This window comes from Syngnathus floridae, chromosome 3 (assembly GCF_059516105.1).
Source record: "Syngnathus floridae isolate MCC-2025c chromosome 3, RoL_Sflo_1.0, whole genome shotgun sequence".
In the NCBI taxonomy this organism is placed as follows: Eukaryota; Metazoa; Chordata; class Actinopteri; order Syngnathiformes; family Syngnathidae; genus Syngnathus; species Syngnathus floridae.
The window spans coordinates 5,250,000-5,275,610 of record NC_142415.1 but is presented as its reverse complement, the minus strand read 5'-3'; the positions used below and the strand labels follow the sequence as shown (position 1 = coordinate 5,275,610).

The 25,611-nt window shown below is 44.7% G+C and overlaps 1 protein-coding gene across 2 annotated transcripts in view; it reads right to left on the bottom strand.

Annotated features, from left to right (window-relative positions):
• LOC148400137 (EMILIN-1-A-like) overlaps positions 1-22,251 on the bottom strand; it is a 55,609-nt gene extending 33,358 nt beyond the window's left edge. The window contains exon 1 of one of the 2 annotated variants that reach the window (XM_088370754.1): positions 22,157-22,251. Coding sequence is in view for 1 of the 2 variants with exons in the window: in XM_088370753.1 (XP_088226879.1) it covers positions 10,357-10,493 (137 nt within the window). In the remaining variant the exon portion in view is untranslated. Of the gene's footprint in view, positions 1-10,356; positions 10,872-22,156 lie in introns of those variants that run through there. The other variant, XM_088370753.1, reaches the window with a different exon arrangement.
• Between the last annotated feature and the right edge of the window lie 3,360 nt (positions 22,252-25,611).

Below are 25,611 nucleotides of genomic sequence, written 5' to 3'. Positions count from 1 at the left end.
TATTTTAAAGTAAAGTGTACAAATATATTGTGTTTACCAAGTGAATAGTCAATTGATTTAATTTTATTTACCCTTTATTTATCCAGGTAAGGCAATTGAGTAAAGAATCTTGCAAAGCTAACCTGGTTGGAAACAGAAAAGTTATAAAAAGTCAAATGATTCAAAATACATTTTACCGTAAAGTTCAGACTATTAAGCCGTGACTTTTTTCTCAAATTTTGAACCCTGCGGTTTATAGTCCGGTGCGGCTTATATAAGATTTTTTCCGTGATTTCAGTGGTGACTTGATCACTTTTATACACTTGTAAAAAGGCTGTGGACCGCTGTTGTGCGGCACTGCTTTGCTGGGCGGAGGGATATGTGACACGGTCACTAGGGAGGAAAGTGGTGTGTTGATCGCATGTCCATCCGCCGGGCAAATGTGCCGTATAATTCACACAAAAAAGAGACAGAGCGAGATCAAGACGGACATTACTGAAAGGAAGCTTTTATACACAAACCGTCATCATGGGGGACAAAAGAAATGCATATGATGCCGCTTTTAAGCTAAAGGCAGTCGATGTTAATGACATTGTGTTGCATCACCCTTTTCTTTATTTCCCAGTCACGTCTACTCTGGGCCTATACGTGTCGCTCGCTAGTTTAATGTAATTTAGCGCTTCGTGCATGAATAAAATTAGCATGAACAAACCCTCATTATGGAAAATGCTCGAAGAAATGCATAAAAGCGACAACGAAAGAGAGACTGAGAAAGTGTGTGGCGAAGGATATCTAACGCTATTCCAATCGGACACTGAGGAGGAAGATTTCGATGGTTTCAGTGCACAGGAGGAAGATGAAGATGATAAAGCTCTTTTTTTTACTTTTACTTTAACCAGCCCTGTTAGTGCTGTGCTATCGTGTTGCTGCTGTGTTACCGCCGCATCTCAGTGACTTTTATCGGTATGTTTTTTTTTAATCCAGTCCTATTCGTGCTGTGTTATTTCCGTGTTGCTGCGGTATTACTGCCGCGTCACAGGCAGTGTTTGGAATGAAATGTTAATGTATGTTATTAAAACTTTAAAAAGGCTTTCTGTGTACCGTCTTTCTTTGTAAATAACTCACGTGCACACTTCTGTGTTGCTGCGGTACTACTGCTGCGTCACAGGCAACGTTTAGAAAGACATGTTAAAGTATGTTATTAAAACTTTAAAAAGGCTTTCTGTGTACTGTCTTTCTTTGAAAATAACTCGTGCGCACGTGCGGCTTATAGTCCGGAGCGGTTTATATAAAAAAAACCTAAAATATCCCCGAATTTTAGCTGGCGCGGCTTATAGTCCGGTGCAGTTTATAGTCTGAAAATTACGGTAGTCAAAATACATAAAATTATGACAAGTACATTGTTCAGGAAAGGGCAATGCTTAATTGCATAAACTTTAAGTACCGTATTGATCCGAATATAAGACGCCCCTGATTATAAGACGACCCCCTCTTTTTCAAGACTCAAGTTTCAAAAAATACGTTTGAACACAAAATTTAATTTTTATACAGAAAATAATTACAGTACATATGAAACAAATGATTTTAACAATATATTCGAGAGAAAAAGCATGTTATTTTGCCTCAATCAAATCATGCAAAAACTGTCTATCACATCTTAATATCTAAACATTTAAACATGTAAACTAAAGTGCAGTCACATTTGTAAATGAATGGCTTCTGGTTTTTGAAATGTAAATAAACCAATCTGCTATGATAAAACAAAAAAATTGCAATAACTGCATTAACCATCAAAGTGAAGTCTAACTGTAACTGTAGTCTTGAAACAAATCTGAATAAGGAAAAACATTGCAATGAGATAATGCAAACTTTTTTATTTTTATTTTTATTCTTCGTGACAGGGGTTCGCTTTGGCCTGGAGAGTTAAGTTCAGCATTCGCTTTAAAGATATCTGGCGCCATCTAGCGGTGTGAATGGGTATAATGCCTAGACCCGAATGTAAGACGACCCCCACTTTTTCAGTCTTATTTCGATGCAAAAAACCACCGTCTTTTATTCGGGCCAATACGGTATATGTTTTAGGGATGCAGTTGTTATTAAACTGTGATCAAATCCCCAAACACGATGTTTAAGTGTTGTTCTTGCAAGATGTGGCATGTAATAAGTAGTCATTTGTGAAAGGAGAATTGAATAGAATGTACCGTAATTTACGGACTATAAGCCGCGAATTTTTTCCAAAATTTTGAACCCTGCGGCTTATAGTCAGGTGCGGCTTACATACGATTTTTTTTGTGATTTTTGTGATGACTTGATCACTTTTATACACTCGTAAAAAGGCTGTGGACCACTGTTGTGCGGTATTTTGAAGAAAAAAAACAACAACAAAAATACTATTTTGAAACACTACTATGGCTACTGCTTATTCTGGCTGTGTTGCTTGTGACTATTATTTAGTAGGAATGCACGCTAGGTGACCTGGGTCAAAGGGCTCTAAACCCTTTCTCTTACTCTGCCATGTGACTCAGAGATTACACAAAGCAGTGCACACTTCCGTGTTGCTGTGGTACTACTGCTGCGTCACAGGCAATGTTTAGAAAGACATGTTAAAGTATGTTATTAAAACTTTAAAAAGGCTTTCTGTGTACTGTCTTTCTTTGTAAAAAAAAACTCATGTGCACGTGCGGCTTATAGTCCGGTGCGGCTTATGTAAGAAAAAAACTAAAATATCCCAAATTTTAGCTGATGCGGCTTATAGTCCGGTGCGTTTTATAGTCCGGAAATTACGGTATGTGCTCCTGAAATATTTTGTCAACACTACTTGCCTTGAGGGTGTTTATAATCACATCTGTTACAGCTGCCCTAATATGCTTACCCACATCTTCTTACCTACAAAACAAATATAGGAAATGAAGCAATGTGTATGAGACAATAAAACTCCTTCAACAGGATCCTGATGGCTACAGTTTCAATTCCTCCCTTTTGATTTAACAGGTGTTTCCCAAGTGTGTGTGTGTGTGTGCGAGTGTGTGTATGTGTGTGTAATCAAAGTACAGAATCTCTTAGGGTCATTGTAACCAGGGACATAACAAATGGAAAAAACAACAACAGCATATGTGTGCAGGGAGGTGATGGCTGCTGGTAAGCTGAAGTTTCTCTTATTCTATGTTTAGACTGGATGAGTAATACTGTACTTTTCCTTCACTCGAAGTAACAGGTTTCAGTGTTCCTTACAACATACGCATTGTGTTGTTGACAATAATCAATGCTAATTTTTTTTTCAAATTGCACCAAAAACTGAGTGCCAGCGGGGACGTGGTGCACCAGTGCGTCCCGAAGTACAGGATGGAAACCTAACACACTGGTGCACTTTGTCCCCTCTCGGAGTGCCAAGTGGACACGTTGGAACTCTGTTTTTGGGGCAATCTAAATCTCGAAAGGCAAAACCAAGCAACACACCAACTTTCGCAACAGTCACGTTTGAGATTGTGTGCAGGGTGAATTTCTGAACGTGCCCACAGCGCGCCAGTGTTGACTGCATTCAGAAATGAATGGGAGTGGACTGCATTCTTGCTCTCTGAACGCGCTCACATGCAGAGCAGTGCACGGGTGTCAGTGTAAATTTCCGATCATGCCCCTTCTATGTCCTTTGAACCCGATGGAAATTTCCATCCATCCATCCATCTTCTTCCGCTTATCCGGGGTCGGGTCATCCGGCTCATCCCGGGGGATCCCAAGGCGTTCCCAGGCCAGCTGAGAGACATAGTCTCTCCAGCGCGTCCTGGGTCGTCCCCGGGGTCTCCTACCGGTGGGACATGCCCGGAACACCTCCCCAGGGAGGCGTCCAGGAGGCATCCTGATAAGATGCCCGAGCCACCTCATCTGGCTCCTCTCAACGTGGAGGAGTAGCGACTCTACTCCGAGTCTCTCCCGGATGACCGAGCTTCTCACCCTATCTCTAAGGGAGAGCCCGGACATCCTGCGGAGAAAACTCATTTCGGCCGCTTGTATCCGAGATCTCGTTCTTTCGGTCACGACCCATAGCTCGTGACCATAGGTGAGGGTAGGAGCGTAAATCGACCGGTAAATTGAGAGCTTTGCCTTTTGGCTCAGCTCTCTCTTCACCACAACGGACCGGTACAGGGTCCGCATTACTGCCGACGCTGCACCGATCCGCCTGTCGATCTCACGCTCCATCCTCCCCTCACTCGTGAACAAGACTCCAAGATACTTGAACTCCTCCACTTGGGGCAGGATCTCATCCCCGATCCGGAGAGGGCATTCCACCCTTTTCCGATCGAGGACCATGGACTCGGATTTGGAGGTGCTGACCCTCATCCCGACCGCTTCACACTCGGCTGCGAATCGTTCCAGCGAGAGCTGGAGATCACGGCCTGAAGAAGCCAACAGCACCACGTCATCTGCAAAAAGCAGAGACGCGATGCTGAGGTCCCCAAACCGGACCCCCTCAACGCCTCGGCTGCGCCTAGAAATTCTGTCCATAAAAATTATGAACAGAATCGGTGACAAAGGGCAGCCTTGGCGCAGTCCAACCCTCACTGGGAACGAATCCGTCTTACTGCCGGAAATGCGGACCAGACTCTGGCATCGGTGGTACAGGGACCGAACCGCCCTTATCAGTTGGCTCGGCACCCCGTACCCCCGAAGCACCCTCCACAGAACCTCCCGAGGGACACGGTCGAACGCCTTCTCCAAGTCCACAAAACACATGTGGACTGGTTGGGCGAACTCCCATGCACCCTCGAGGATCCTGCCGAGGGTGTAGAGCTGGTCCACTGTTCCACGGCCAGGACGAAAGCCACACTGCTCCTCCTGAATCCGAGGTTCGACCTCCCGACGGACCCTCCTCTCCAGCACCCCTGAATAGACCTTACCAGGGAGGCTGAGGAGTGTGATTCCCCTGTAATTGGAACACACCCTCCGGTCCCCCTTCTTAAAGAGGGGAACCACCACCCCAGTCTGCCAATCCAGAGGCACTGTCCCCGATGTCCACGCAACGTTGTAGAGGCGTGTCAGCCATGACAGCCCCACAACATCCAGAGCCTTTAAGAACTCCGGGCGGATCTCATCCAAACCCGGGGCCTTGCCACCGAGGAGTTTTTTGACTACCTCAGTGACTTCGGCCCCAGAGATTGGAGAATCCGCCTCAGAGTCTCCAGGCCCTGCTTCCTCAATGGAAGGCGTGTAGGTGGAATTGAGGAGGTCTTCGAAGTATTCTCCCCACCGACTCACGACGTCCCGAGTCGAGGTCAGCAGCACGCCATCCCCACTGTAAACAGTGTTGACGTTGCACTGCTTCCCCCTCCTGAGACGCCGGATGGTGGACCAGAATTTCCTCGAAGCCGTCCGAAAGTCATTCTCCATGGCCTCACCGAACTCCTCCCACGCCCGGGTTTTTGCCTCAGCAACCGCCGAAGCCGCGTTCCGCTTGGCCATCCGGTACCTGTCAGCTGCCTCCGGAGTCCCGCAGGCCAAAACGGCCCGATAGGACTCCTTCTTCAGCTTGACGGCATCCCTTACCGCCGGTGTCCACCAGCGGGTTCGGGGATTGCCGCCACGACAGGCACCAACAACCTTACGGCCACAGCTCCGGTCGGCCGCCTCAACAATGGAGGCGCGGAACATGGTCCACTCAGACTCAATGTCCCCCGCCTCCCCCGGGACGTGGGAAAAGCTCTGCCGGAGGTGGGAGTTGAAGCTCTTCCTGACAGGAGATTCTGCCAGACGTTCCCAGCAGACCCTCACAGAGCGTTTGGGTCTGCCAGGTCGGACCGGCATCTTCCCCCACCATCGGAGCCAACCCACCACCAGGTGGTGATCAGTTGACAGCTCCGCCCCTCTCTTCACCCGAGTGTCCAAAACATGCGGCCGCAAATCCGATGACACGACTACAAAGTCGATCATCGAACTGCGGCCTAGGGTGTCCTGGTGCCAAGTGCACACATGGACACCCTTATGTTTGAACATGGTGTTCAGTATTGAAAATCCGTGTCGAGCACAGAAGTCCAACAATAGAACACCGCTCGGGTTCAGATCAGGGGGGCCGTTCCTCCCAATCACGCCCTTCCAGGTCTCACTGTCATTGCCCACGTGAGCATTGAAGTCACCCAGTAGAACGATGGAGTCCCCAGAAGGAGCGCTCTCCAGCACTTCCTCCAGGGACCCCAAGAAGGGTGGGTACTCTGAGCTGCTGTTTGGTGCATAGACACAAACAACAGTCAGGACCCGTCCCCCCACCCGAAGGCGGAGGAAGGCTACCCTCTCGTTCACCGGGGTGAACCCCAATGTGCAGGCGCCCAGCCGGGGGGCAATAAGTATACCCACACCTGCTCGACGCCTCTCACCGTGGGCAACTCCAGAGTGGAAGAGAGTCCAGCCCCTCTCGAGAGGGCTTGTACCGGAACCCAAACTGTGTGTGGAGGCTAGTCCGACTATATCTAGTCGGAATCTTTCTGCCTCGCACACCAGCTCGGGCTCCTTTCCAGCCAGAGAGGTGACATTCCATGTCCCAAGAGCCAGCTTCTGCAGCCGGGGATCAGACCGCCAAGGTCCCTGCCTTTGGCTGCCGCCCAGCTCACATTGCACCCGACCCCTTCGGCCCCTCCCACAGGTTGTGAGCCCATGGGAAGGGGGACCCACGTTTCCATTTCGGGCTATGCCCGGCCGGGCCCCATGGGCGAAGACCCGGCCACCAGACGCTCGCCTTCGAGCCCCGCCTCCAGGCCTGGCTCCAGAGGGGGGCCCCGGTGACCCGCGTCCGGGCGAGGGAAAACAAAGTCCATTTATGGTTTTCATCATAAGGGGCTTGGGTGAGCCGTGCTTTGTCTGACCCCTCACCTAGGACCCGTTTGCCATGGGTGACCCTACCAGGGGCATGAAGCCCCGACAACATGGCTCCTAGGATCATAGGGGCACGCAAACCCCTCCACCACGATAAGGTGACGACTCGCGGAGGGGATGGAAATTTAATTTAAATAAAAGGTCGCTCTGAATCTCTCGCACGTGAACATTTCCACCAATTTATTATACTTTGGGCTTCACCAAGGAGTTGCGATGAATGTGAGGAGATTTTGTGCCCATCACAAGTTTTGTTTGATAGAAGTCAAGTCCATTGTATATGAACAGACTTCACCTACAACACGCTGAAAGGCAGTCGACCCCACTACTCTCCGACAGGCTGAAAAGCGTGAACATTTAACATTGAAAATGTAAATACAGAAATTCTAGCCCTTTCAAGAAAATTCCACATATTTTGTTGTTGTTGTCTTTGTTATTATCAATTGCATACATAACTGCTGTGCAAAACCGTAAGAAATTGCAGATATAAAAACATGGAACAACGATTACAGCAATGTTGTGTCCAATTCTATAGGCTAAAATAATGACCATTTATTTGAATTTCTTCTTCTTGCCATGTTAGGAATATTTATTTTTGAGGCACTGCAACTTGACATCATAGATTATTTATATCTCCCAACACTGAATGGCAAGAACAAGGACTTAATGTGACTGGTATGTTGCGGTCTTAAGACATTGGAATAGTGGTCACAAGATTGGAAAGGCTGCTTTCACAAATTATTAAAGTTCCTCTGACTACTCCATGACACAACAAAAAACAAGAAGATGGCTTTTCCTAAGCCAGGCATATTTTTTAATTTTTAATAAATCGTTGTATTTATTTTATGGAAGTGATGTGTCTCCCCAGGTCACAGTGAACGAACACTAAAAATGTTCAAGTCAATTTCTAAGGCAACAAACATAAACAGAGCTGTGTTACACCATTCATGAATGAATGTGATGCAGATGCACATGTGCACACTCTCAGCTCATTTTATACTGTAAGCTCTTCAAACGTTCACGTTTAAAGAAATGTTTTTGTTTACTCACAAGGGCACTGTCTGTATGAGCGACCAAAAGTACACCATTCTGTGACTACCTCATGGAAACAGGACCTAAATCAGCTACAACCCCCAACTGTCCTCAGAGTTAAAAGAATAATGAAGAATATTGATGTTTTGAATGGACTGATGCACTGCCTTTGAACAAAGAATAGTACAAGAGCATTGAGACAAAAGTAGAGTTAGAGTTTTGTCACGTTCAATTCATATTCTGGATTACACATTAGATTGGGGCTGGTTGTTAAAAAGACAGTCTTCTTTTCTGAGCACGCTCCTGGTGTCCTTGAGAAAGTCACAAAATGACAGTGACATAGCAACATCGAACTGCTCCATTATTCTTGCATCTGCATGCCTACAAGTGTATGAATTGGATCGTTGTATTGTTTAATGCAATTCCCAACTATTTTGACAACATGGAGTGTTGAGCATCATGTGAAACTTGCGACAGACCAACAGCAACATATTATTTGGATTGTTATAGTAGTAGTAATACATTTACTTTTATTCATCGCTTTGCAAGGAAAATATCCGCTTGAAAATCTTGTAATATCTCTAAACACTTTCTGTCACCACATTCAATCTTAAAGATAATGTATACAAATTTTACAACGGCAGGAAATAAAGATGAAAGAATAATACAGTGGTCATCCTTTAGCATGTTTAATGTCTTCCACCCTTTATAAGAAGACAAAAAACATTTGTCGGGTCAAGGGTATCTGTTATTGAATGGGAGCGCTTCACTCACAGCTCTGTTTTAGGTGTGTGATGGAGTAACTATGAGTGGGACAGCCTAGTTATTCCACACTAACCAACCAACTTTTGCTATGTAGGGGAGCTCAAGAATTAATGTTCACAAAAACAATATGTGTGCTTTACAAGTTCTCTCCGGGCAATCTGGTTTGCTTCCACATCCCAAAAACCCGATTAGCCGATTGAGCACTCCAAATTGCCCCTAGGTTGTGGTGGGAGTGTGAACGGTTGTTCGTCTCTGTGTACCCTGCGATTGGCTGGCAACCGGTTCAGGGTGTCCCCCTCTGGATAGGCTCCAGCACGCCCGCGATTCACATGGGGACAAGTGGTATAGAAAATGGATAGATGGATATACTGTATATATTAAACACAAACGGGCTTTATAAAGATAATTTACATTTGGAACAATGATATTGTGTTGATTCAAATGCAAAGTGCCTATTAACAATAATTTCAGAAGTTTTCACATCATTGTAGACCACTTGAACGTTCTCACAGTTGAGCTCAGTTGTCATTTTGTCACCTTGACAACTCAAAGTTAAATTAGTGCAAATGTAAATCAACTTCAAAATATGCACAATAAAGTATGTACAAAGTAAGTTTGTTGATTCAAGCTATGCACATGTAGTAAGTGTGTGTATGGGTGTCTGCATGTGTGTGTTTACGTGTGGATATTCTTTGTAAAGGTAACCTGACACACAACAAAGAACTACAAATTTATAGCTGTCTCACCAGGGAGGTTTTGGTTCTTTTTCAAAATAACCTCTATAAATTTAAGTCAGTATTTCGGATTCTATACAGTGCCACTGCTATTAACAACTAAATATAACAACCACTCTACCAAGCCGCCCCAAGCCTCACATCCAAAGAGATCAGATAACAGGGGAGCTTTCTGGGGTCATCTGGCTGCACTTAGAACAGTCAAGTCAAGTTAAGTCAAATTTATTTGTATTAGCCCTGAAACAAAATAGTTTCAGAGGGCTTCCACAGGACCACAGTTGACAAATATTACAGACATCAGTAGACAAGTTTCCACCCAGTGGTACACATACATTGGGTTTACTACAGATGATTTGAAAATGGCAATCCCTGACCTGGCTTGCATTTACATTGTCGGGTGCGTCGTAATATGACATCATTGTGCCAAGATGCCGCACGGTGTAAGAAATAGAAACCTTGCAAGCAAGATTACATTTCAGAGATGGACACCCCCCCCCCAAAAAAAAGCACATACACACGTGGTGTAACAGCAGGCAGAAACTTGGGTGTGGGTTCACATCTTGGAGGCAGGTAGCGTACTCACAGGACTCACTGACCTCTCACAACACTTGAGGCAACTCATGTAATGTGTGGGAGGAAAACATGTTGTTGTGTGTCCACCTATGTTTCCATTCAATCAACCATGCCCAAAAATGTGAATGAACCACGCCAAACTCTCCCTTCTCTACACTGAATAAGTCATTAGAATGTAGTACTTCATTTAAACGTGGAAAATTACGCCAGTTACCACGTTTTAGTCATTTGCCACAGATGTAGAGTAAATGATCAAATTAAGTACTATGACTGTTTTACAGCGGTAATAAATGGGTTGAAGAGGTGGTCGTTGGAATTGGTTTCATTCGCAACGCTTAGGGAGTTTTATGGTATCTGACGAAATCCACACAAAGAAATAACATTCCATCATAATACCCATGCATGTCTTTAAAGTTACCTGTGTCTGCTGGCGACTCGAGTACCTTGAGAGTGCGCATTCCCGCCGGCGTATAGGTTATAAGAGGTCCTGAGCGGGAACGCGCTTTTGGCGTCCACGCAGGTCAAGAGAGCTAGCAGAGGCAAAAGAAGTGCCATCCCGTTGATCAATACCCGATCAATACAGGATGTCGTTACAAATTAGTTTGGGAAGGCTGATTCAACTGTTGATAAACGTCCCGGCTCCATGGAGACAACAATAATAGACGGCAATGTTTTTTTAAGTGAAAAAAAGAAAGTTCGTTCTATCGACCTTGATCCATTTTCGTGATGCTGATCCAAAATTCCCACTTGACGCACAGTTTAATCTCATCAGATCCACTCAGAGTCCCGCCTGTTGTCCACGTTTACTCCGACCAAACCCAACAGATTTTCCCCATCAGAACAATCTATGTCTCATTCGAAACAAAGAAAAGAAGAAAAGGTTGCGACATAGTTGCGAGAGACTCAACCAAATCCAGCTGCTCCTCCTCTACAACATCACCGCCCCCCAAAACTGCCCCCGCCCCTCCCGGAGGAGAAAACAGCCAAATGCATCTGGCACACTTTTCTTACTAGTACAGTTATCCCCCGTTTCTTCGCGGGAGATGCGTTCATGAACCACTCGCGAAAACCGATAATCCGCAAAATAGAAATTTAAATACCAATGTATTGAAATTTCCAGAGTTTCTTGTTTGCTGCAAGAGCGCATGGGTGTATTGTAAGTAACTCACAAGTGTGGTTTACCTTGACAAACAATGCAAAGGGTCCAACCTCAGAATTACCACATTACACTAACAGTGGTTCTTAACCTGGGTTCGATTGAACCCTAGGGGTTCGGCGAGTGGGTCTCAGGGGTTCGGCAAAGCCTCGACTGCGGAGGTCCGAACACCTGATTTATCGTGTAAATTTGTGATGACGCATATCTGAACTGGTCTCGCAAAGGCAACAGCAGAAGTCAGTGTTGTGAGTACATGCATTGTGTTGGTTTTGTTCTTTCAATAACGTGATCTTCATGCACGGCTCATTTTGTGCATCAGTAAAAAACATCCATCCATCCCTCCATCCATCCATTATCTGAACCGCTTAGTCCCCACGGGGGTCACGGGCGTGCTGGAGCCTATCCCAGCCGTCATCGGGCAGTAGGCGGGGGACACCCTGAACTGGTTGCCAGCCAATCGCAGGGCACACAGAGACAGACAACCAATCGCACTCACACTCACACCTAGGGACAATTTGGATTCTTCAATCGGCCTACCAAGCATGTTTTTGGAATGTGGGAGGAAACCGGAGTGCCCGGAGAAAACCCACGCGGGCCCCGGGAGAACAAGCAAGCTCCACACGGGGAGGGCTGGAGTTGGAATCGAACCCGCACCCTCCTAACTGTGAGGCGGACGTGCTACCCAGTGCACCACCGAGCCGCCCCAGTAAAAAAAGTAAAAAACATCTGTCTTGAATTTGAAAAGAGTAATTGTATTTTTCACTAAAGAGGGGTTCGGTAAATGCGCATATGAAACTGTCAGGGTTCAGTACATCCAAGAAGGTTAAGAACCACTGCACTAATAACATCATGCATAGCAAAATCAAAGTGAGTCACAGTTGTGCATGAATCTCCTGTTGCATTGTGGTCCAGTACACAATATTAATATTAATATATTAATATTCCAAACCCTCCCTGATGATTTATTCCCGTAATAACTATTGCCACAGTGTTCTGTGCATGTATTGTACATTTACAGTAAATAAAAGAACATATAATATCGTCACGTCCCAACTCCTTCGGCACCGGTTGGTGATTGTTTCCTTGCGCGTGGCCGGCTGCCGCCTCCATCCATCCATCCATCCATCCATCCATCCATCCATCCATCCATCCATCCATCCATCCATCCATCCATCTTCTTCCGCTTATTCGGGGTCGGGTCGCGGGGGCAGCAGCTTTAGGAGGGACTCCCAGACTTCCCTCTCCCCAGCCACTTCATCCAGCTCATCCCGGGGGATCCCAAGGCGTTCCCAGGCCAGCTGAGACATAGTCTCTCCAGCGCGTCCTGGGTCGTCCCCGGGGTCTCCTACCGGTGGGACATGCCCGGAACACCTCCCCAGGGAGGCGTCCAGGAGGCATCCTGATAAGATGCCCGAGCCACCTCATCTGGCTCCTCTCAACGTGGAGGAGTAGCGACTCTACTCCGAGTCTCTCCCGGATGACCGAGCTTTTCACCCTATCTCTAAGGGAGAGCCCGGACATCCTGTGGAGAAAACTCATTTCAGCCGCTTGTATCCGGGATCTCGTTCTTTTGGTCACGACCCATAGCTCGTGACCATAGGTGAGGGTAGGAGCGTAAATCGACCGGTAAATTGAGAGCTTTGCCTTTTGGCTCAGCTCTCTCTTCACCACAACGGACCGGTACTGGGTCCGCATTACTGCCGTACCCCGTACTCCCGAAGCACCCTCCACAGAACCTCCCGAGGGACACGGTCAAACGCCTTCTCCAAGTCCACAAAACACACGTGGACTGGTTGGGCGAACTCCCATGCACCCTCGAGGGTCCTGCCGAGGGTGTAGAGCTGGTCCACTGTTCCACGGCCAGGACGAAAGCCACACTGCTCCTCCTGAATCCGAGGTTCGACCTCCCGACGGACCCTCCTCTCCAGCACCCCTGAATAGACCTTACCAGGGAGGCTGAGGAGTGTGATTCCCCTGTAATTGGAACACATCCTCCAGTCCCCCTTCTTAAAGAGGGGAACCACCACCCCAGTCTGCCAATCCAGAGGCACTGTCCCCGATGTCCACGCAACGTTGTAGAGGCGCGATAGTAAAACGGCCCGATAGGACTCCTTCTTCAGCTTGACGGCATCCCTTACCGCCGGTGTCCACCAGCGGGTTCGGGGATTGCCGCCACGACAGGCACCAACGACCTTACGGCCACAGCTCTGGTCGGCCGCCTCGACAATGGAGGCGCGGAACATGGTCCACTCGGACTCAATGTCCCCCGCCTCCCCCGGGACGTGGGAAAAGCTCTGCCGGAGGTGGGAGTTGAAGCTCTTCCTGACAGGAGATTCTGCCAGACGTTCCCAGCAGACCCTCACAGAGCGTTTGGGTCTGCCAGGTCGGACCGGCAACTTCCCCCACCATCGGAGCCAACCCACCACCAGGTGGTGATCAGTTGACAGCTCCGCCCCTCTCTTCACCCGAGTGTCCAAAACATGCGGCCGCAAATCCGATGACACGACTACAAAGTCGATCATCGAACTGCGGCCTAGGGTGTCCTGGTGCCAAGTGCACACATGGACACCCTTATGCTTGAACATGGTGTTCATTATTGAAAATCCATGTCGAGCACAGAAGTCCAACAATAGAACACCGCTCGGGTTCAGATCGGGGGGGCCGTTCCTCCCAATCACGCCCTTCCAGGTCTCACTGTCATTGCCCACGAGAGCATTGAAGTCACCCAGTAGAACGATGGAGTCCCCAGAAGGAGCGCTCTCCAGCACTTCCTCCAGGGACCCCAAGAAGGGTGGGTACTCTGAGCTGCTGTTTGGTGCATAGACACAAACAACAGTCAGGACCCGTCCCCCCACCCGAAGGCGGAGGGAGGCTACCCTCTCGTTCACCGGGGTGAACCCCAATGTGCAGGCGCCCAGCCGGGGGGCAATAAGTATACCCACACCTGCTCCACGCCTCTCACCGTGGGCAACTCCAGAGTGGAAGAGAGTCCAGCCCCTCTTGAGAGGGCTTGTATCGGAACCCAAACTGTGCGTGGAGGCTAGCCCGACTATATCTAGTCGGAATTTTTCTTCCTCGCACACCAGCTCGGGCTCCTTTCCAGCTAGAGAGGTGACATTCAGAGGTGACTATCTATCAGGCAGGACGCACCGAGTGGTCCATGGTAATACGTCCTCTGAGCTTTATAATGTTACGTGTGGTGTTCCACAGGGATCGGTACTCGGACCGATTTTATTTAATATTTATATGATTCCGCTTGGGGACATAATACGTAAATATAATATTAGCTTTCAATGCTATGCGGATGAAACCCAATTATATATGCCGTTATCGATGACAGATCCACGGGACTGTTGTAATCCCGAGGCGTGCCTTGCGGAGATCAAGCAATGGATGTCTCTCAAGTTCCTTCGTCTTAACCCAGATGAAACTGAGATGTTGATAATTGGTCCTACTCGTTATCAACACTTATTTAAGGAAACCACTATAACTATAGATAACCGGACTATCACTCAGAGTGATACGGTAACTAATCTCGGGGTAATATTTGACCAAACGCTCTCCTTTCAAAAACACATTAAGAATATAACCAGGATTGCGTTTTTTCACCTTCGTAATATTGCTAAGATTCGTCCTATCCTCTCGACCGGGGATGCGGAAACCATTATACATGCGTTCGTTACGTCGCGCCTGGACTACTGTAATGTATTATTCTCTGGTCTTCCTAAGTCCAGTATCAAAAGTCTACAGTTAGTGCAAAATGCCGCTGCGAGGCTGCTCTCACGGTCAAGAAAATTTGATCACATTACCCCAATATTAGCCAAATTACATTGGCTCCCGGTCCATTTAAGATGTGACTTCAAGGTTCTTCTACTAACCTATAAATCACTGCATGGCTTAGCACCTTCATATCTCGTCGACCTTGTCGTTCCTTATGTTCCGTCTCGTAACCTTCGTTCGCAAAACGCTAGTCTTTTAGTTATACCGAGGGCCAAGAAAATGTCTGCAGGGTCTAGAGCATTCTCTATTCGGGCTCCAGAGCTTTGGAATGCCCTACCAATGGATATTAGAACTACTACCTCAGTAGAAACATTTAAGACACGTTTAAAGACACATTTCTATGAGATGGCCTTTAACTAACTTGTGATGGCCGATTTGGCCGGAGTTTGTTTTGTTCTCTCTGCCCACACCCTCCCCGGCTGGGGCGGGGGGTTAGGTGGCTCAAAAGCTGATAGCGGCTCGCTGGATTCTCGGGGACCAATTCAAGATGAAGGAACTGCAGCTCAACCCCCTTGAAGACACGGCCAGGACAATCGAGGGCACCTCCGACATCCATTTTTTCATTGATTTTCATATTATGTATTACTTGTGCACTCTCTGCATCCATTACAACCTGGTGATCCTGAAAGGGGGATCCTTCCATCTGTGGTCCCTTCTAAGGTTTCTCATTTTCCCCTGGCAGGGTTTTTTTGAGTTTTTCCTTGCCCTTTTGGGAGCTTATGATCAGGGGATGCTTTGAGAATAATTGTCAATATTTGGCTATGTGAAGCCCTTTGAGACTGTTTGTGATTTAGGGCTATACAAATAAACTTGACTTGACTTGACTTGACATTCCATGTCCCAAGAGCCAGCTTCTGCAGCCGGGGATCAGACCGCCAAGGTCCCTGCCTTTGGCTGCCGCCCAGCACACATTGCACCCGACCCCTTCGGCCCCTCCCACAGGTGGTGAGCCCATGGGAAGGGGGACCCACGTTTCCTTTTCGGGCTATGCCCGGCCGGGCCCCATGGGCGAAGGCCCGGCCACCAGACGCTCGCCTTCGAGCCCCGCCTCCAGGCCTGGCTCCAGAGGGAGGCCCCGGTGACCCGCGTCCGGGCGAGGGAAAACGAAGTCCATTTATTTCAATCGTCATAAGGGGCTTCTGTGAGCCGTGCTTTGTCTGGCCCCTCACCTAGGACCCGTTTGCCATGGGTGACCCTACCAGGGGCATGAAGCCCCCGACAACATGGCTCCTAGGATCATAAGGGCACGCAAACCCCTCCACCACGATAAGGTGACGACTCACGGAGGGGTCCTGCGCCTAAATGTCCACAGTGATGCACATAGCTCAGAGGCACGCCCGCGCTATCGGGCTCATTGCCACTGCCCCACGCATGTTGGAAAAAAAAGCACTGCCGTCCAGGAGTCAGGACGGCAGTGCTTTTTTCCTACATGCGCTGCAGGCGAAGCGCAAAGTGGCAAGGGATCACTGTACTGCCGTTCGTGTTCTACTGTCTCTCTTTTATATTTATTGAGGGGACGATTTACTTTTGATTGTGGAAATGATTTTGGGCAGTTTTAAAACAAAGTAGATTTACGATTTTTATATGTCATTGTTCATTCAAAAGGCCCAATTGAACAGTTCACTTTGTTATTTGCCTGTTCTTGTATGGTACATTTTTATCAAGTGGTGCATGAATCACAATGTCATTGTCCTCAGGTGTTTTTAATGGAGCATGCGTAAATGTTCAGGTTCATGACCTTGACACAGAGGTTGTCAACCAAAACCGAGCTGACACAAACGGGTGACACAAACCTTTAGGTGTTTTAGGCCTTCAGAAGCAGCTTACCCATTTCAGCAATGTAAAATATGACACAAGACAAAAGTAAATGAAACAAATAATTCAGTATGTGTGTTGAAGAACTATAGATTAATGACCAGATAATAACGAAAATCAACATTGCACGATATCTACATGTTCTTGCTCTTTCAAAGGTCAAACTGACCAATTATATTAATTAAATAAGTTGAATTTGAATGATTTTATTCCTATTCTTCTTTTGCTATGATTTGCTTGTATTCTTTGTGATTTAGATTTTTTTTTTGGGTCAGTCTGAATTGGCTTTCACAAAATAAGTTGATGAAACCTTTTTTTCCTTTTTTCCACGGCATACATTTTTTACAGCCTGTTATCTGGTTTATTCACAATAATGCAATTTAGTCTGAAGAAATCAGAGCCTGTGTTTCTAAATTGTTTTGATTCACCAACAGGAAAAGTAAATGTCAGCATGTGGATTATTTATTACTTTTTCCAAGACGGTTATATTTCCATCACTACTTTTTCATTCAAAATATCAAACGGAACTCTTGAGTGTTCATACTTGAACTTTTCTCTGGTTTAATCTTCACAACAGGACCAAACACTATCAGCAGACTGACATTTTAAACTTACATGAAATAGTAATACGTTATCACAGTTTAAAAGCGCAGGGTGGTGCTGAGTACAAAATGATTTATTTATACTTTTTACCAGAAGTGGGCAATTTACCAAACAACATCATAGTGATAGTCCAACAAATGAAAAATCACGTCTCATTCAAATGCTTAAGTGCATGGTGGAGATCAAATTGTCTGGGGATGTGTGAACTTTTTTCCCCTCCTCTTGTGAGCTCAAAGCAATGCGCAGTGAGTGAAATCACTCCCTCATACAAACAAACAAACAAACAAACAAACAAACAAACAAACAAACAAACACTCACGAGACAAATGGTATTTCGGCACAATATTTCACATCCGGTCTGAATGTAGTGTTTTTACAGATTACACACCAGAGACAAAAGAGGACTAGGAGGTTTGTCGCCACTTGACCCTGGTAGCGACGATCACTCAGACGTACAATAGAGAAACGTTTGTCCTCAGTCTCTCCTTTTGTAACTTTCTCGTCCTTCGTAAGCAAAATGGGCATCCGTCAATAACGGACGGATGGACCATTTCATCACTGGGACTGAATGCTGTTTTTTGTACTGATAGTAAATACTGATTTAGAACTGCTCTACTGTAGTGCAGAGGTTTGGAGGTGTTTAGCGATGATGTATTGGAAGATAAAGGTAACTGTTTTTAGATTTAGTAATAATTGTATTCATTCTCAAAACCTTGAAGAGATGGTCTTGGTGCACTTGCAAATGGACTGTGGAGCAGTTTAGTTCATCTCAACTGTGTAAGTCTTGCAGCACATCTCTACGCCTGTCTTTGGGCGCAGTGCAGGAACTTCTGGAACTTTTATATGAGTGTAAAGACAATTTTATAAAGCCTCTCTGATGACTCAAAGGCCTTAAGTATCCACAGAGCGGGGTAATTCCGGTAAATAATTGCAACAATATGGCACAGTTCTGACAGATTCACTGTCAAAGGGCTTTTGGCTTGTGAGATAAAAATACACAAGCACTTACATGAACAGATGACATCACACGCATGAGGAAAAACCTGACAATGTCTAACCTTCAGTAGTAGATGATGATAAAACTCACTTGTAAAAAACATGTTTTAATATAGATTATCCCCATGACTGCATTTTATTTAACCTGAGAAGAAAACAACCTTGTAGATTTCCTGGAGCACAAGGAAATGTCATATCAGTGACTTACTAAATTTACTCCATGCATAACAATGAAGAGTGACCAGCATGCATGCGAGCACACGCAAGCAAACACACGTACACACTAGCTGAACTGTCTGCTCCCACTGTAAGTGGGGTGTGTTGTATTTCAGTTACAATGCATTACATCAGTAACTAAATAGATGCCTCAAGCGTCGACCCTTGTCCAGTGAAATGGATCATGACTGGTATCGCTCTTTTCTGACATTGAGTAATGCTGACAGCGACAAAATATAATCGTGAACAAGGAAACGTAAGAAACACTTATCATAGAAAATATGATAAATGTGCTTACTTATCCTCTTTCAGTTATTTTTACTGTTTCCTTCTTGCCCTCTGGAGGTTGCTGCTGATGTCACCAACTGTTCTTTTTTAACCTCACAAACTAGCAATTTCTTTCATGTTCAAGTCAGTCTGAATTATATTGGCTGTGCCAGTGTTTCTGCGACTCTGGCAGATTTTCTATCTTTTCCGAGATTCACTCCTAATTATTTTTCAAATGTACTGTACTCTGTTTATCATGTTGTGTCACATATAGTAGTTTACAATCCTCCCCTGAATGAAAAAGCAAAAAGTTATATCTTCTCAGTTGTAGTATATCAGAACCTGATGTAATTACTAGCCCATAAAATTCATAAAAATAAATAGTGAACAGTTTCTTATGTCAAGTCAAGTTGAATTTATTTAAATATTCCTTAATCACCAAAAATGTCTCAAAGGGCTTCACATGCCCACAGTTGGTAATTATTGTCGACTTCTTAACCCCCAGGAGGCAAGGAAAAACCTACAAAACCCCAGCTGGGGGAAAAATGAGAAACCTTAAGAAGGGACCACAGATGGGAGGATCCTCCTTCCATGACGACCAGGCTGCAATGGATGCAGAGTGGGCAACATTTAACAAATAATACATATAAAACAATACAAAATAAGGTAATGTAGATGTTCATAATCAAGTAAAGAACTGCAGGAAGACGTCCTCAGTCATCATGGCAACACCTGCAAGGAAATGGTCCAACCCACTGCTTGTCTTGGTTAGTTGATGTAGAATCCATACAGCAACTTACAGTTTGGGTGTCACTTCGCCCCCTCCACAAGGGGAGGAGGGGGCAGAAGAGAGAGAGCACAAAGTGCAGCTTGTTTGTCTCACTGCACATTTTTCAAGCACAAACAAGCACTACCCTGGGCTGAAATGGTCAATTAAAAACAGTGATAGATGGGTATTTTGGAAGCTGTCATTGTAAGGTTGCTTACATTTGTGTTTTGATCAGGTTTCTTGTTTTTTTATGGAAAATAAAATGTTTATTTCTATCTTTTAAGGAAGATGCTTTTTTTCAAATGTTCTGTGACTTGGGTGATACAATCCATCCATTTTCAACACCACTTTTCCTGTTCAGTGGGGGTGCTGGAACCTACTCCAGCTCACATCGTGCGAAAGGCAGACTTCATCCTAAACTGGTCACCAGCCAGTTGCAGGGATGATACAATGTTTTGTCCAAACTAAATAAATCAATTAAAACTCTCAGTCTAAATATGGAATGTCGTCAGAAGTCCACACATAAACTCAAATATCATTGTTTGTCCCCCTCCTAATATGACCAAGAGATACTAGAGCAGCAAAACAAATCTTGATGGAAATATTCTTTATTTGATCTCACATATCAGACACCTTCCTTGGGAGGAGCCATAAGCCCACCAAGGCAGTATTTTCCCCATCACCCGGTGAATTTACTTTCATGTGACTATTTTCCAATGAACACTTTGTTCTCAACAAACTTCCAGTCAGAGTAAAGATTGCAGTTGACCCATCGCGTCTCTTAATCATACTTGGAGCAACACTATGTAATTTGACGTGAAAATACTTACATAAGCACTTTTAGAGTCAAGGTGGTTCTGTGTTTGCTCATTCAGCCCTCCCTTTTGTTTAAAAGAGTATCCTGCCATATTCATAAGTGAGTTGGAAATATTGTAATGTGGTCAAATCCATGTATATTTGTTCTCCTATTTAAAGCCACACAATAATTCAGACGGTAAAGTTTGCCCACTGCACGTTTTACACCCACACGTACAAAGGTTTTTAATGATCTTAAAGTCAATTCACTTCAATTTCAACTGACCCTAAGGTTTGTTCTTCTACTTCAAGACAAGAAAACACTGATAATAAATAATATCATACCCAGAGACACATATTAACCAATTGCCAAACGTCATATCAGTGAACTCTCTGGGTTTTTAATAAATCCTTTTAGTGATGATTAGAAATTTCTCATCATCTCCAATATAAACTTTTGTCCACATTGTTATATTGAGCTACACTAGCTATCGTCAATGTAAACTGGTTTCCAAGTCTGTGAATTTTATAGTACCTTTTAGCCCCCCTAGAACACTGCACTTCAAAAGGTTAGTCCTATTTGAGTCAAAAGATATTTCAAAGACTGAATGGGAGGCAGAGCCTTCAGCTGTCTGGCTCCTCTGCAATTGAACTATCTTCAAGTTTTGGTCAGGAAGGTCTATTTTTAGGAATAGATTAAAACACTCTTTTGATTTGAGTTAGTGGTGGCTCAGACTTATCCCGAATACCGTAATTCCCGGACTACAAGCTGCGACTTTTTTCCAAAATTTTGGACCCTGCGGCTTATAGTCAGGTGCGGCTTATATAAGATTTTTTTTGTGATTTTTGTGATGACTTGATCACTTTTACTCTTAACACTATTATATACAGTAAAACCTACAAAACAAACTGACAAATAACTCGTTTTCAAATCAGACAAGTAAAAACTGGTCAAATATTTAAAAAAAAAAGATATTATTAAAAGTGAAGACAATTTGCAATTCTAGTAATGACACGAATTTGATGCACAATTTGTCTTCGCGGGCCACATAGAATGATGTGGCGGGCCGTATCTGGCCCCCGGGCCTTGAGTTTGACACCTGTGCTCTAAACCCTTTCTCTTACTCTGCCATGTCACTTAGAGATTACACAAAGCAGTGGCGCTGTTTGGACCATCTGCATTGTATTAAAACCCAATCAATCAGCATTTATATTCAACTCTTCTGACATTTTGCTCACCAAAAACAAGTTGTAATGAATGTGAACTTTTTATTCAGAAGGTTACTTTGAACCTTAAACGGCAGCGCGGCGTACTTATGGATTTTACGGCCTCCAGCCTCCAGGGGACGCTCTGGCAAGAAGCAAGAGCGAGACAGGCGAAGAAGAGATAATGCGCCAAAGAAGACGCGCTAGTTTGTGTTTACATTTCGCGCAGCACGCAGAACGCGATCAAGACGGACATTACTGAAAGGAAGCATTTATACACAAACCGTCATCATGGGGGACAAAAGAAATACATATGATGCCACTTTTAAGCCAAAGGCAGTCGATGTTGATGACATTATCTTGTGTCTACTGTACTGATCTCCCTGTGCGTTATGTACTTCATGTACGTTGTCACAGTTCATCAGCCAACCAATCTCATGTATAGAACACTTGAGCCAGGATTCAGAGCGTCTTGCTCCCTTTATTTCGATTCAGTGTTAAACACGACGAGTGAAACTGCAAGTGAAACAACAAACACACTTAGTTTCTTATATAAGTTTTCTTCTTATCTTATAAACAATAATAAAGTTATCCAATAAAACAATGATAACTTACAGCCGTTGATTCCGTGAGCATAAGGAGAGGAGAAAGTTTCGCTTAGATGACGCGAGTAACGCCAACGTCTCTCAACTCATCACTTGTCAAGTCGCTTCAACAAAAACATGCGCAGCTTCCGGTGCGTTTCAAAATGCATTTCCGGTTTGCTTCCGAACGACAAATAACCATTGTGTATGCTTCTTTAAGTAGAAAACATTTCTTACATCATGAAAACAATTCTGAGGGCACAACATCTACTCTGGAGCGTACTTATGGATTTTTACGGCCTCCGGTCTCCAGGGGGCGCTCTAGCAGGAAGCAAGAACGAGACAGACGAAGAAGAGATAATGCGCCGAAGAAGACGTGCCAGTTTGTGTTTTGATCGTCTCGCGCATTACGCACACACCCGTGCTCAGACAAAGTCAGGAAGCTTGTATACACGAACCGTCATTATGGGGGACAAAAGAAATGCATATGATGCCGCTTTTAAGCTATACATGTCGCTCGCTAGTTTAATGTAATTTAGAGCTTCGTGCATGAATAAGATTAGCATGAACAGACCCTCTTCACACTCGAAGAAATGCATAAAATCGACGACGAAAGAGAGACTGAGAAAGTGTGAGGCGAAGGATATCTAACGCTATTCCAATCGGACACTAAGGAGGAAGACTTCGATGGTTTCAGTGCACAGGAGGAAGACGAAGACGGCTCTTTTTTTACTTTTACTGCTATGCTTTTTTTAACCAGCCCTGTTAGTGCTGTGCTACCGTGTTGCTGCTGTGTTACCGCCGCGTCTCAGTGACTTTGCTGTGTTACTGTCACGGTCGGGATGGAACATGGAGCAGGGCGACCAAGTGCAGCTTGGACCAGGGTTTATTGAGGGAAAAGGGAAGTGGAACGAGGCATCGAGGGAAACAGACGAGAACTGGCAAACTAATAACATGACAGACTGACCGACAGGGATGGCAAACAAAAACAGACTCGAAACAGACAGGAACCACAAGGACAGCAAACGGGACGACATCGACGATCCGACAGGGAGTGAGGGGCAGACAGGACTTATATACACGACAGGTAACCAGAGGCAGGTGGGAATAATTACACTGATCATGGGCACACAGGAGGGGAGGGGCGAGCACACAGACACACGAACAGAACTATGAAACGATCGGGGACGAGTCCTGACAGTTACTTCCGTGTTGCTGCGGTATTACTGCCGCGTCACAGGCAGTGTTTGGAAAGAAATGTTAAGGTATGTTATTAAAGCTTTAAAAAAAAAAAACTTATTGTGTCCAGTGTTTCTTTGCTAATAACTCGCGTGCACACTTCCGTGTTGCTGCGGTACTACTGCTGCGTCACAGGCAATGTTTAGAAAGACATGTTCAAGTATTTAATTAAAACGTTAAAAAGGCTTTCTATGTACTGTCTTTCTTTGTAAAAAAACTCGTGTGCACGTGCGGCTTATAGTCCGGTGCGGCTTATGTAAGAAAAAAACTGAAATATCCCTGAATTTTAGCTGGTGCGGTTTATAATCCGCTGCGGTTTATAGGCCGGCAATTACGGTACTCGCTGATCATTTTGAAGGTGTACAAGAGCGCTTCTCAACTTCAGTCTTGAATGCAACGAGAATGGCCTAATATCACTGTCATAACTCATACTGGGATGGTTGTATTCATTCATTTGTATCTGCAGTCTATCTGTTCTAAAGTAGTTGCTGGAACTACAGGGGAAAAACACAACCCTTTTTTTTTCTTTTACGAAGGGGGACAACACTAACTTGTTCTATGCCTCAAGCATTAAAAGAGGTGTGGTTGGTTTCCGGTAAAAGGTGTGTTTGGTGAGCAAATTAATAGCAAGCATCTGTAAGAATGTATCTTCAATGTTTTTCCACCTTCTACCTACCAGAGGAACTAAAGTTTAATTCACACGCTGACTCAAACTTTTGCAAAACATACTACACATATATTGACTGGTTCCATAACACTATTATATAATCTTTAACTCAAAATAATTGCGACTACAAATTATCTAGATGTCTTGATGTATTTTCCACACTCATAATGTTCTCTGAATTTGAAAAACATTCACAACAATAATAATAATGATAATAATAAAAAAAAACATTCCCCAAATATTTGGTATCTTGTGGTCTTTGGGGTCTCAGATAATGTGCTCACCCTGAAGCTAAAGTCGTGCCCTCTTCTCCATCAGCTGTCTGACCTGCAGGCTATCACCTGCCCATCATTGCCGAGGCGTAAATCAGTTCACAAGTTTGACACACTCAGCGAATGAAAAATACATCTAACGTCAAAGAAAGGGTAAATTTCTTCAATTGAAGAAAAACATAGTACTGTAATATATCTCAGGGTTTTAAAATGTTCAAAGTTTTGGATTGGTTTGCAACTTAGATTTGTAGTCTTTGTTTCGGTGCTGATATTGTCAGCAAAGTAGCCAGGAGGGAACAATAAAGTTGCCTTTAATTACTTTAAGTGTGATTGTAAAACCACAGTCGCCTGAAGCGTCTTCCTCTTGAGTTTTTTTTGCCATGATCTTCACCAGGAAGGTGAAAGGACACCAGGATGAGACAAGAATGCAAGAAGCAGTTGTTGTCCATTTAGTGGAACGTTTTTGATGTTTATTAATGACAATAGCATGACAAAGTCCACTCCTTTCTGGGCTGGTGTGAAAACACTATTCTTGTCCACTACATACTATGAAGCAGCAGTGAAATTATCCATCCAATGAATAATATTTTTTAACCTTAACCACAATCAAACTTTATTCTGCCCATTTAAGGTGCTTCTCTCAAAAGATTTGATATGTATTACATTACTATTTCCAGGTATTTAGTATTTTTTGTCTGTATGGAATAACATATAAAAACGAATAGATTCTGATAAAAGTCTAAAGAGATTTCTTGATTTTTGGGTTGAAATTAAAAGTTCTCCCTGGTCTGTTCTGCATTAGTACTTGTTTTGTCTCTCCTTCATTTAGTTCCAGCTGGTGTTCAGCCAGCTTGCTTTCTCTCGTGTCATACAAGTTTTATTTCTGTCCTTGTATTTCTTCTATCCTCAAGATATTTCTATCCATGTGTTTGCATGGATATGAGAAACATCCTTTAAAATACCAGGTGTCAAACTCAAGGCCCGGGGGCCAGATATGGCCCGCCACATCTATTCTATACTCGTCTCATTTGAAAACGAATTATTTGTCAGTTTGTTTTGTAGCTTTTACTGTATATAATATGAGGTGCTCATACATTTATTGGGTTGACAGTCATAATGGCCCTCCGAAAGAAGCTATGACTACAATGCGGTCTGCGAAAAAATTGAGTTTGACACCCCTGCTTTAAATAGTTAAATGACAAAGTATTGCTTCCAGTGTGCATCGCCCACATAGGACCCATTCCCATTCAAACAGAATGCAAAAGGGAGCCACCTGAAAAGGAAAACAGCTGATCTCAGGCAATTTCT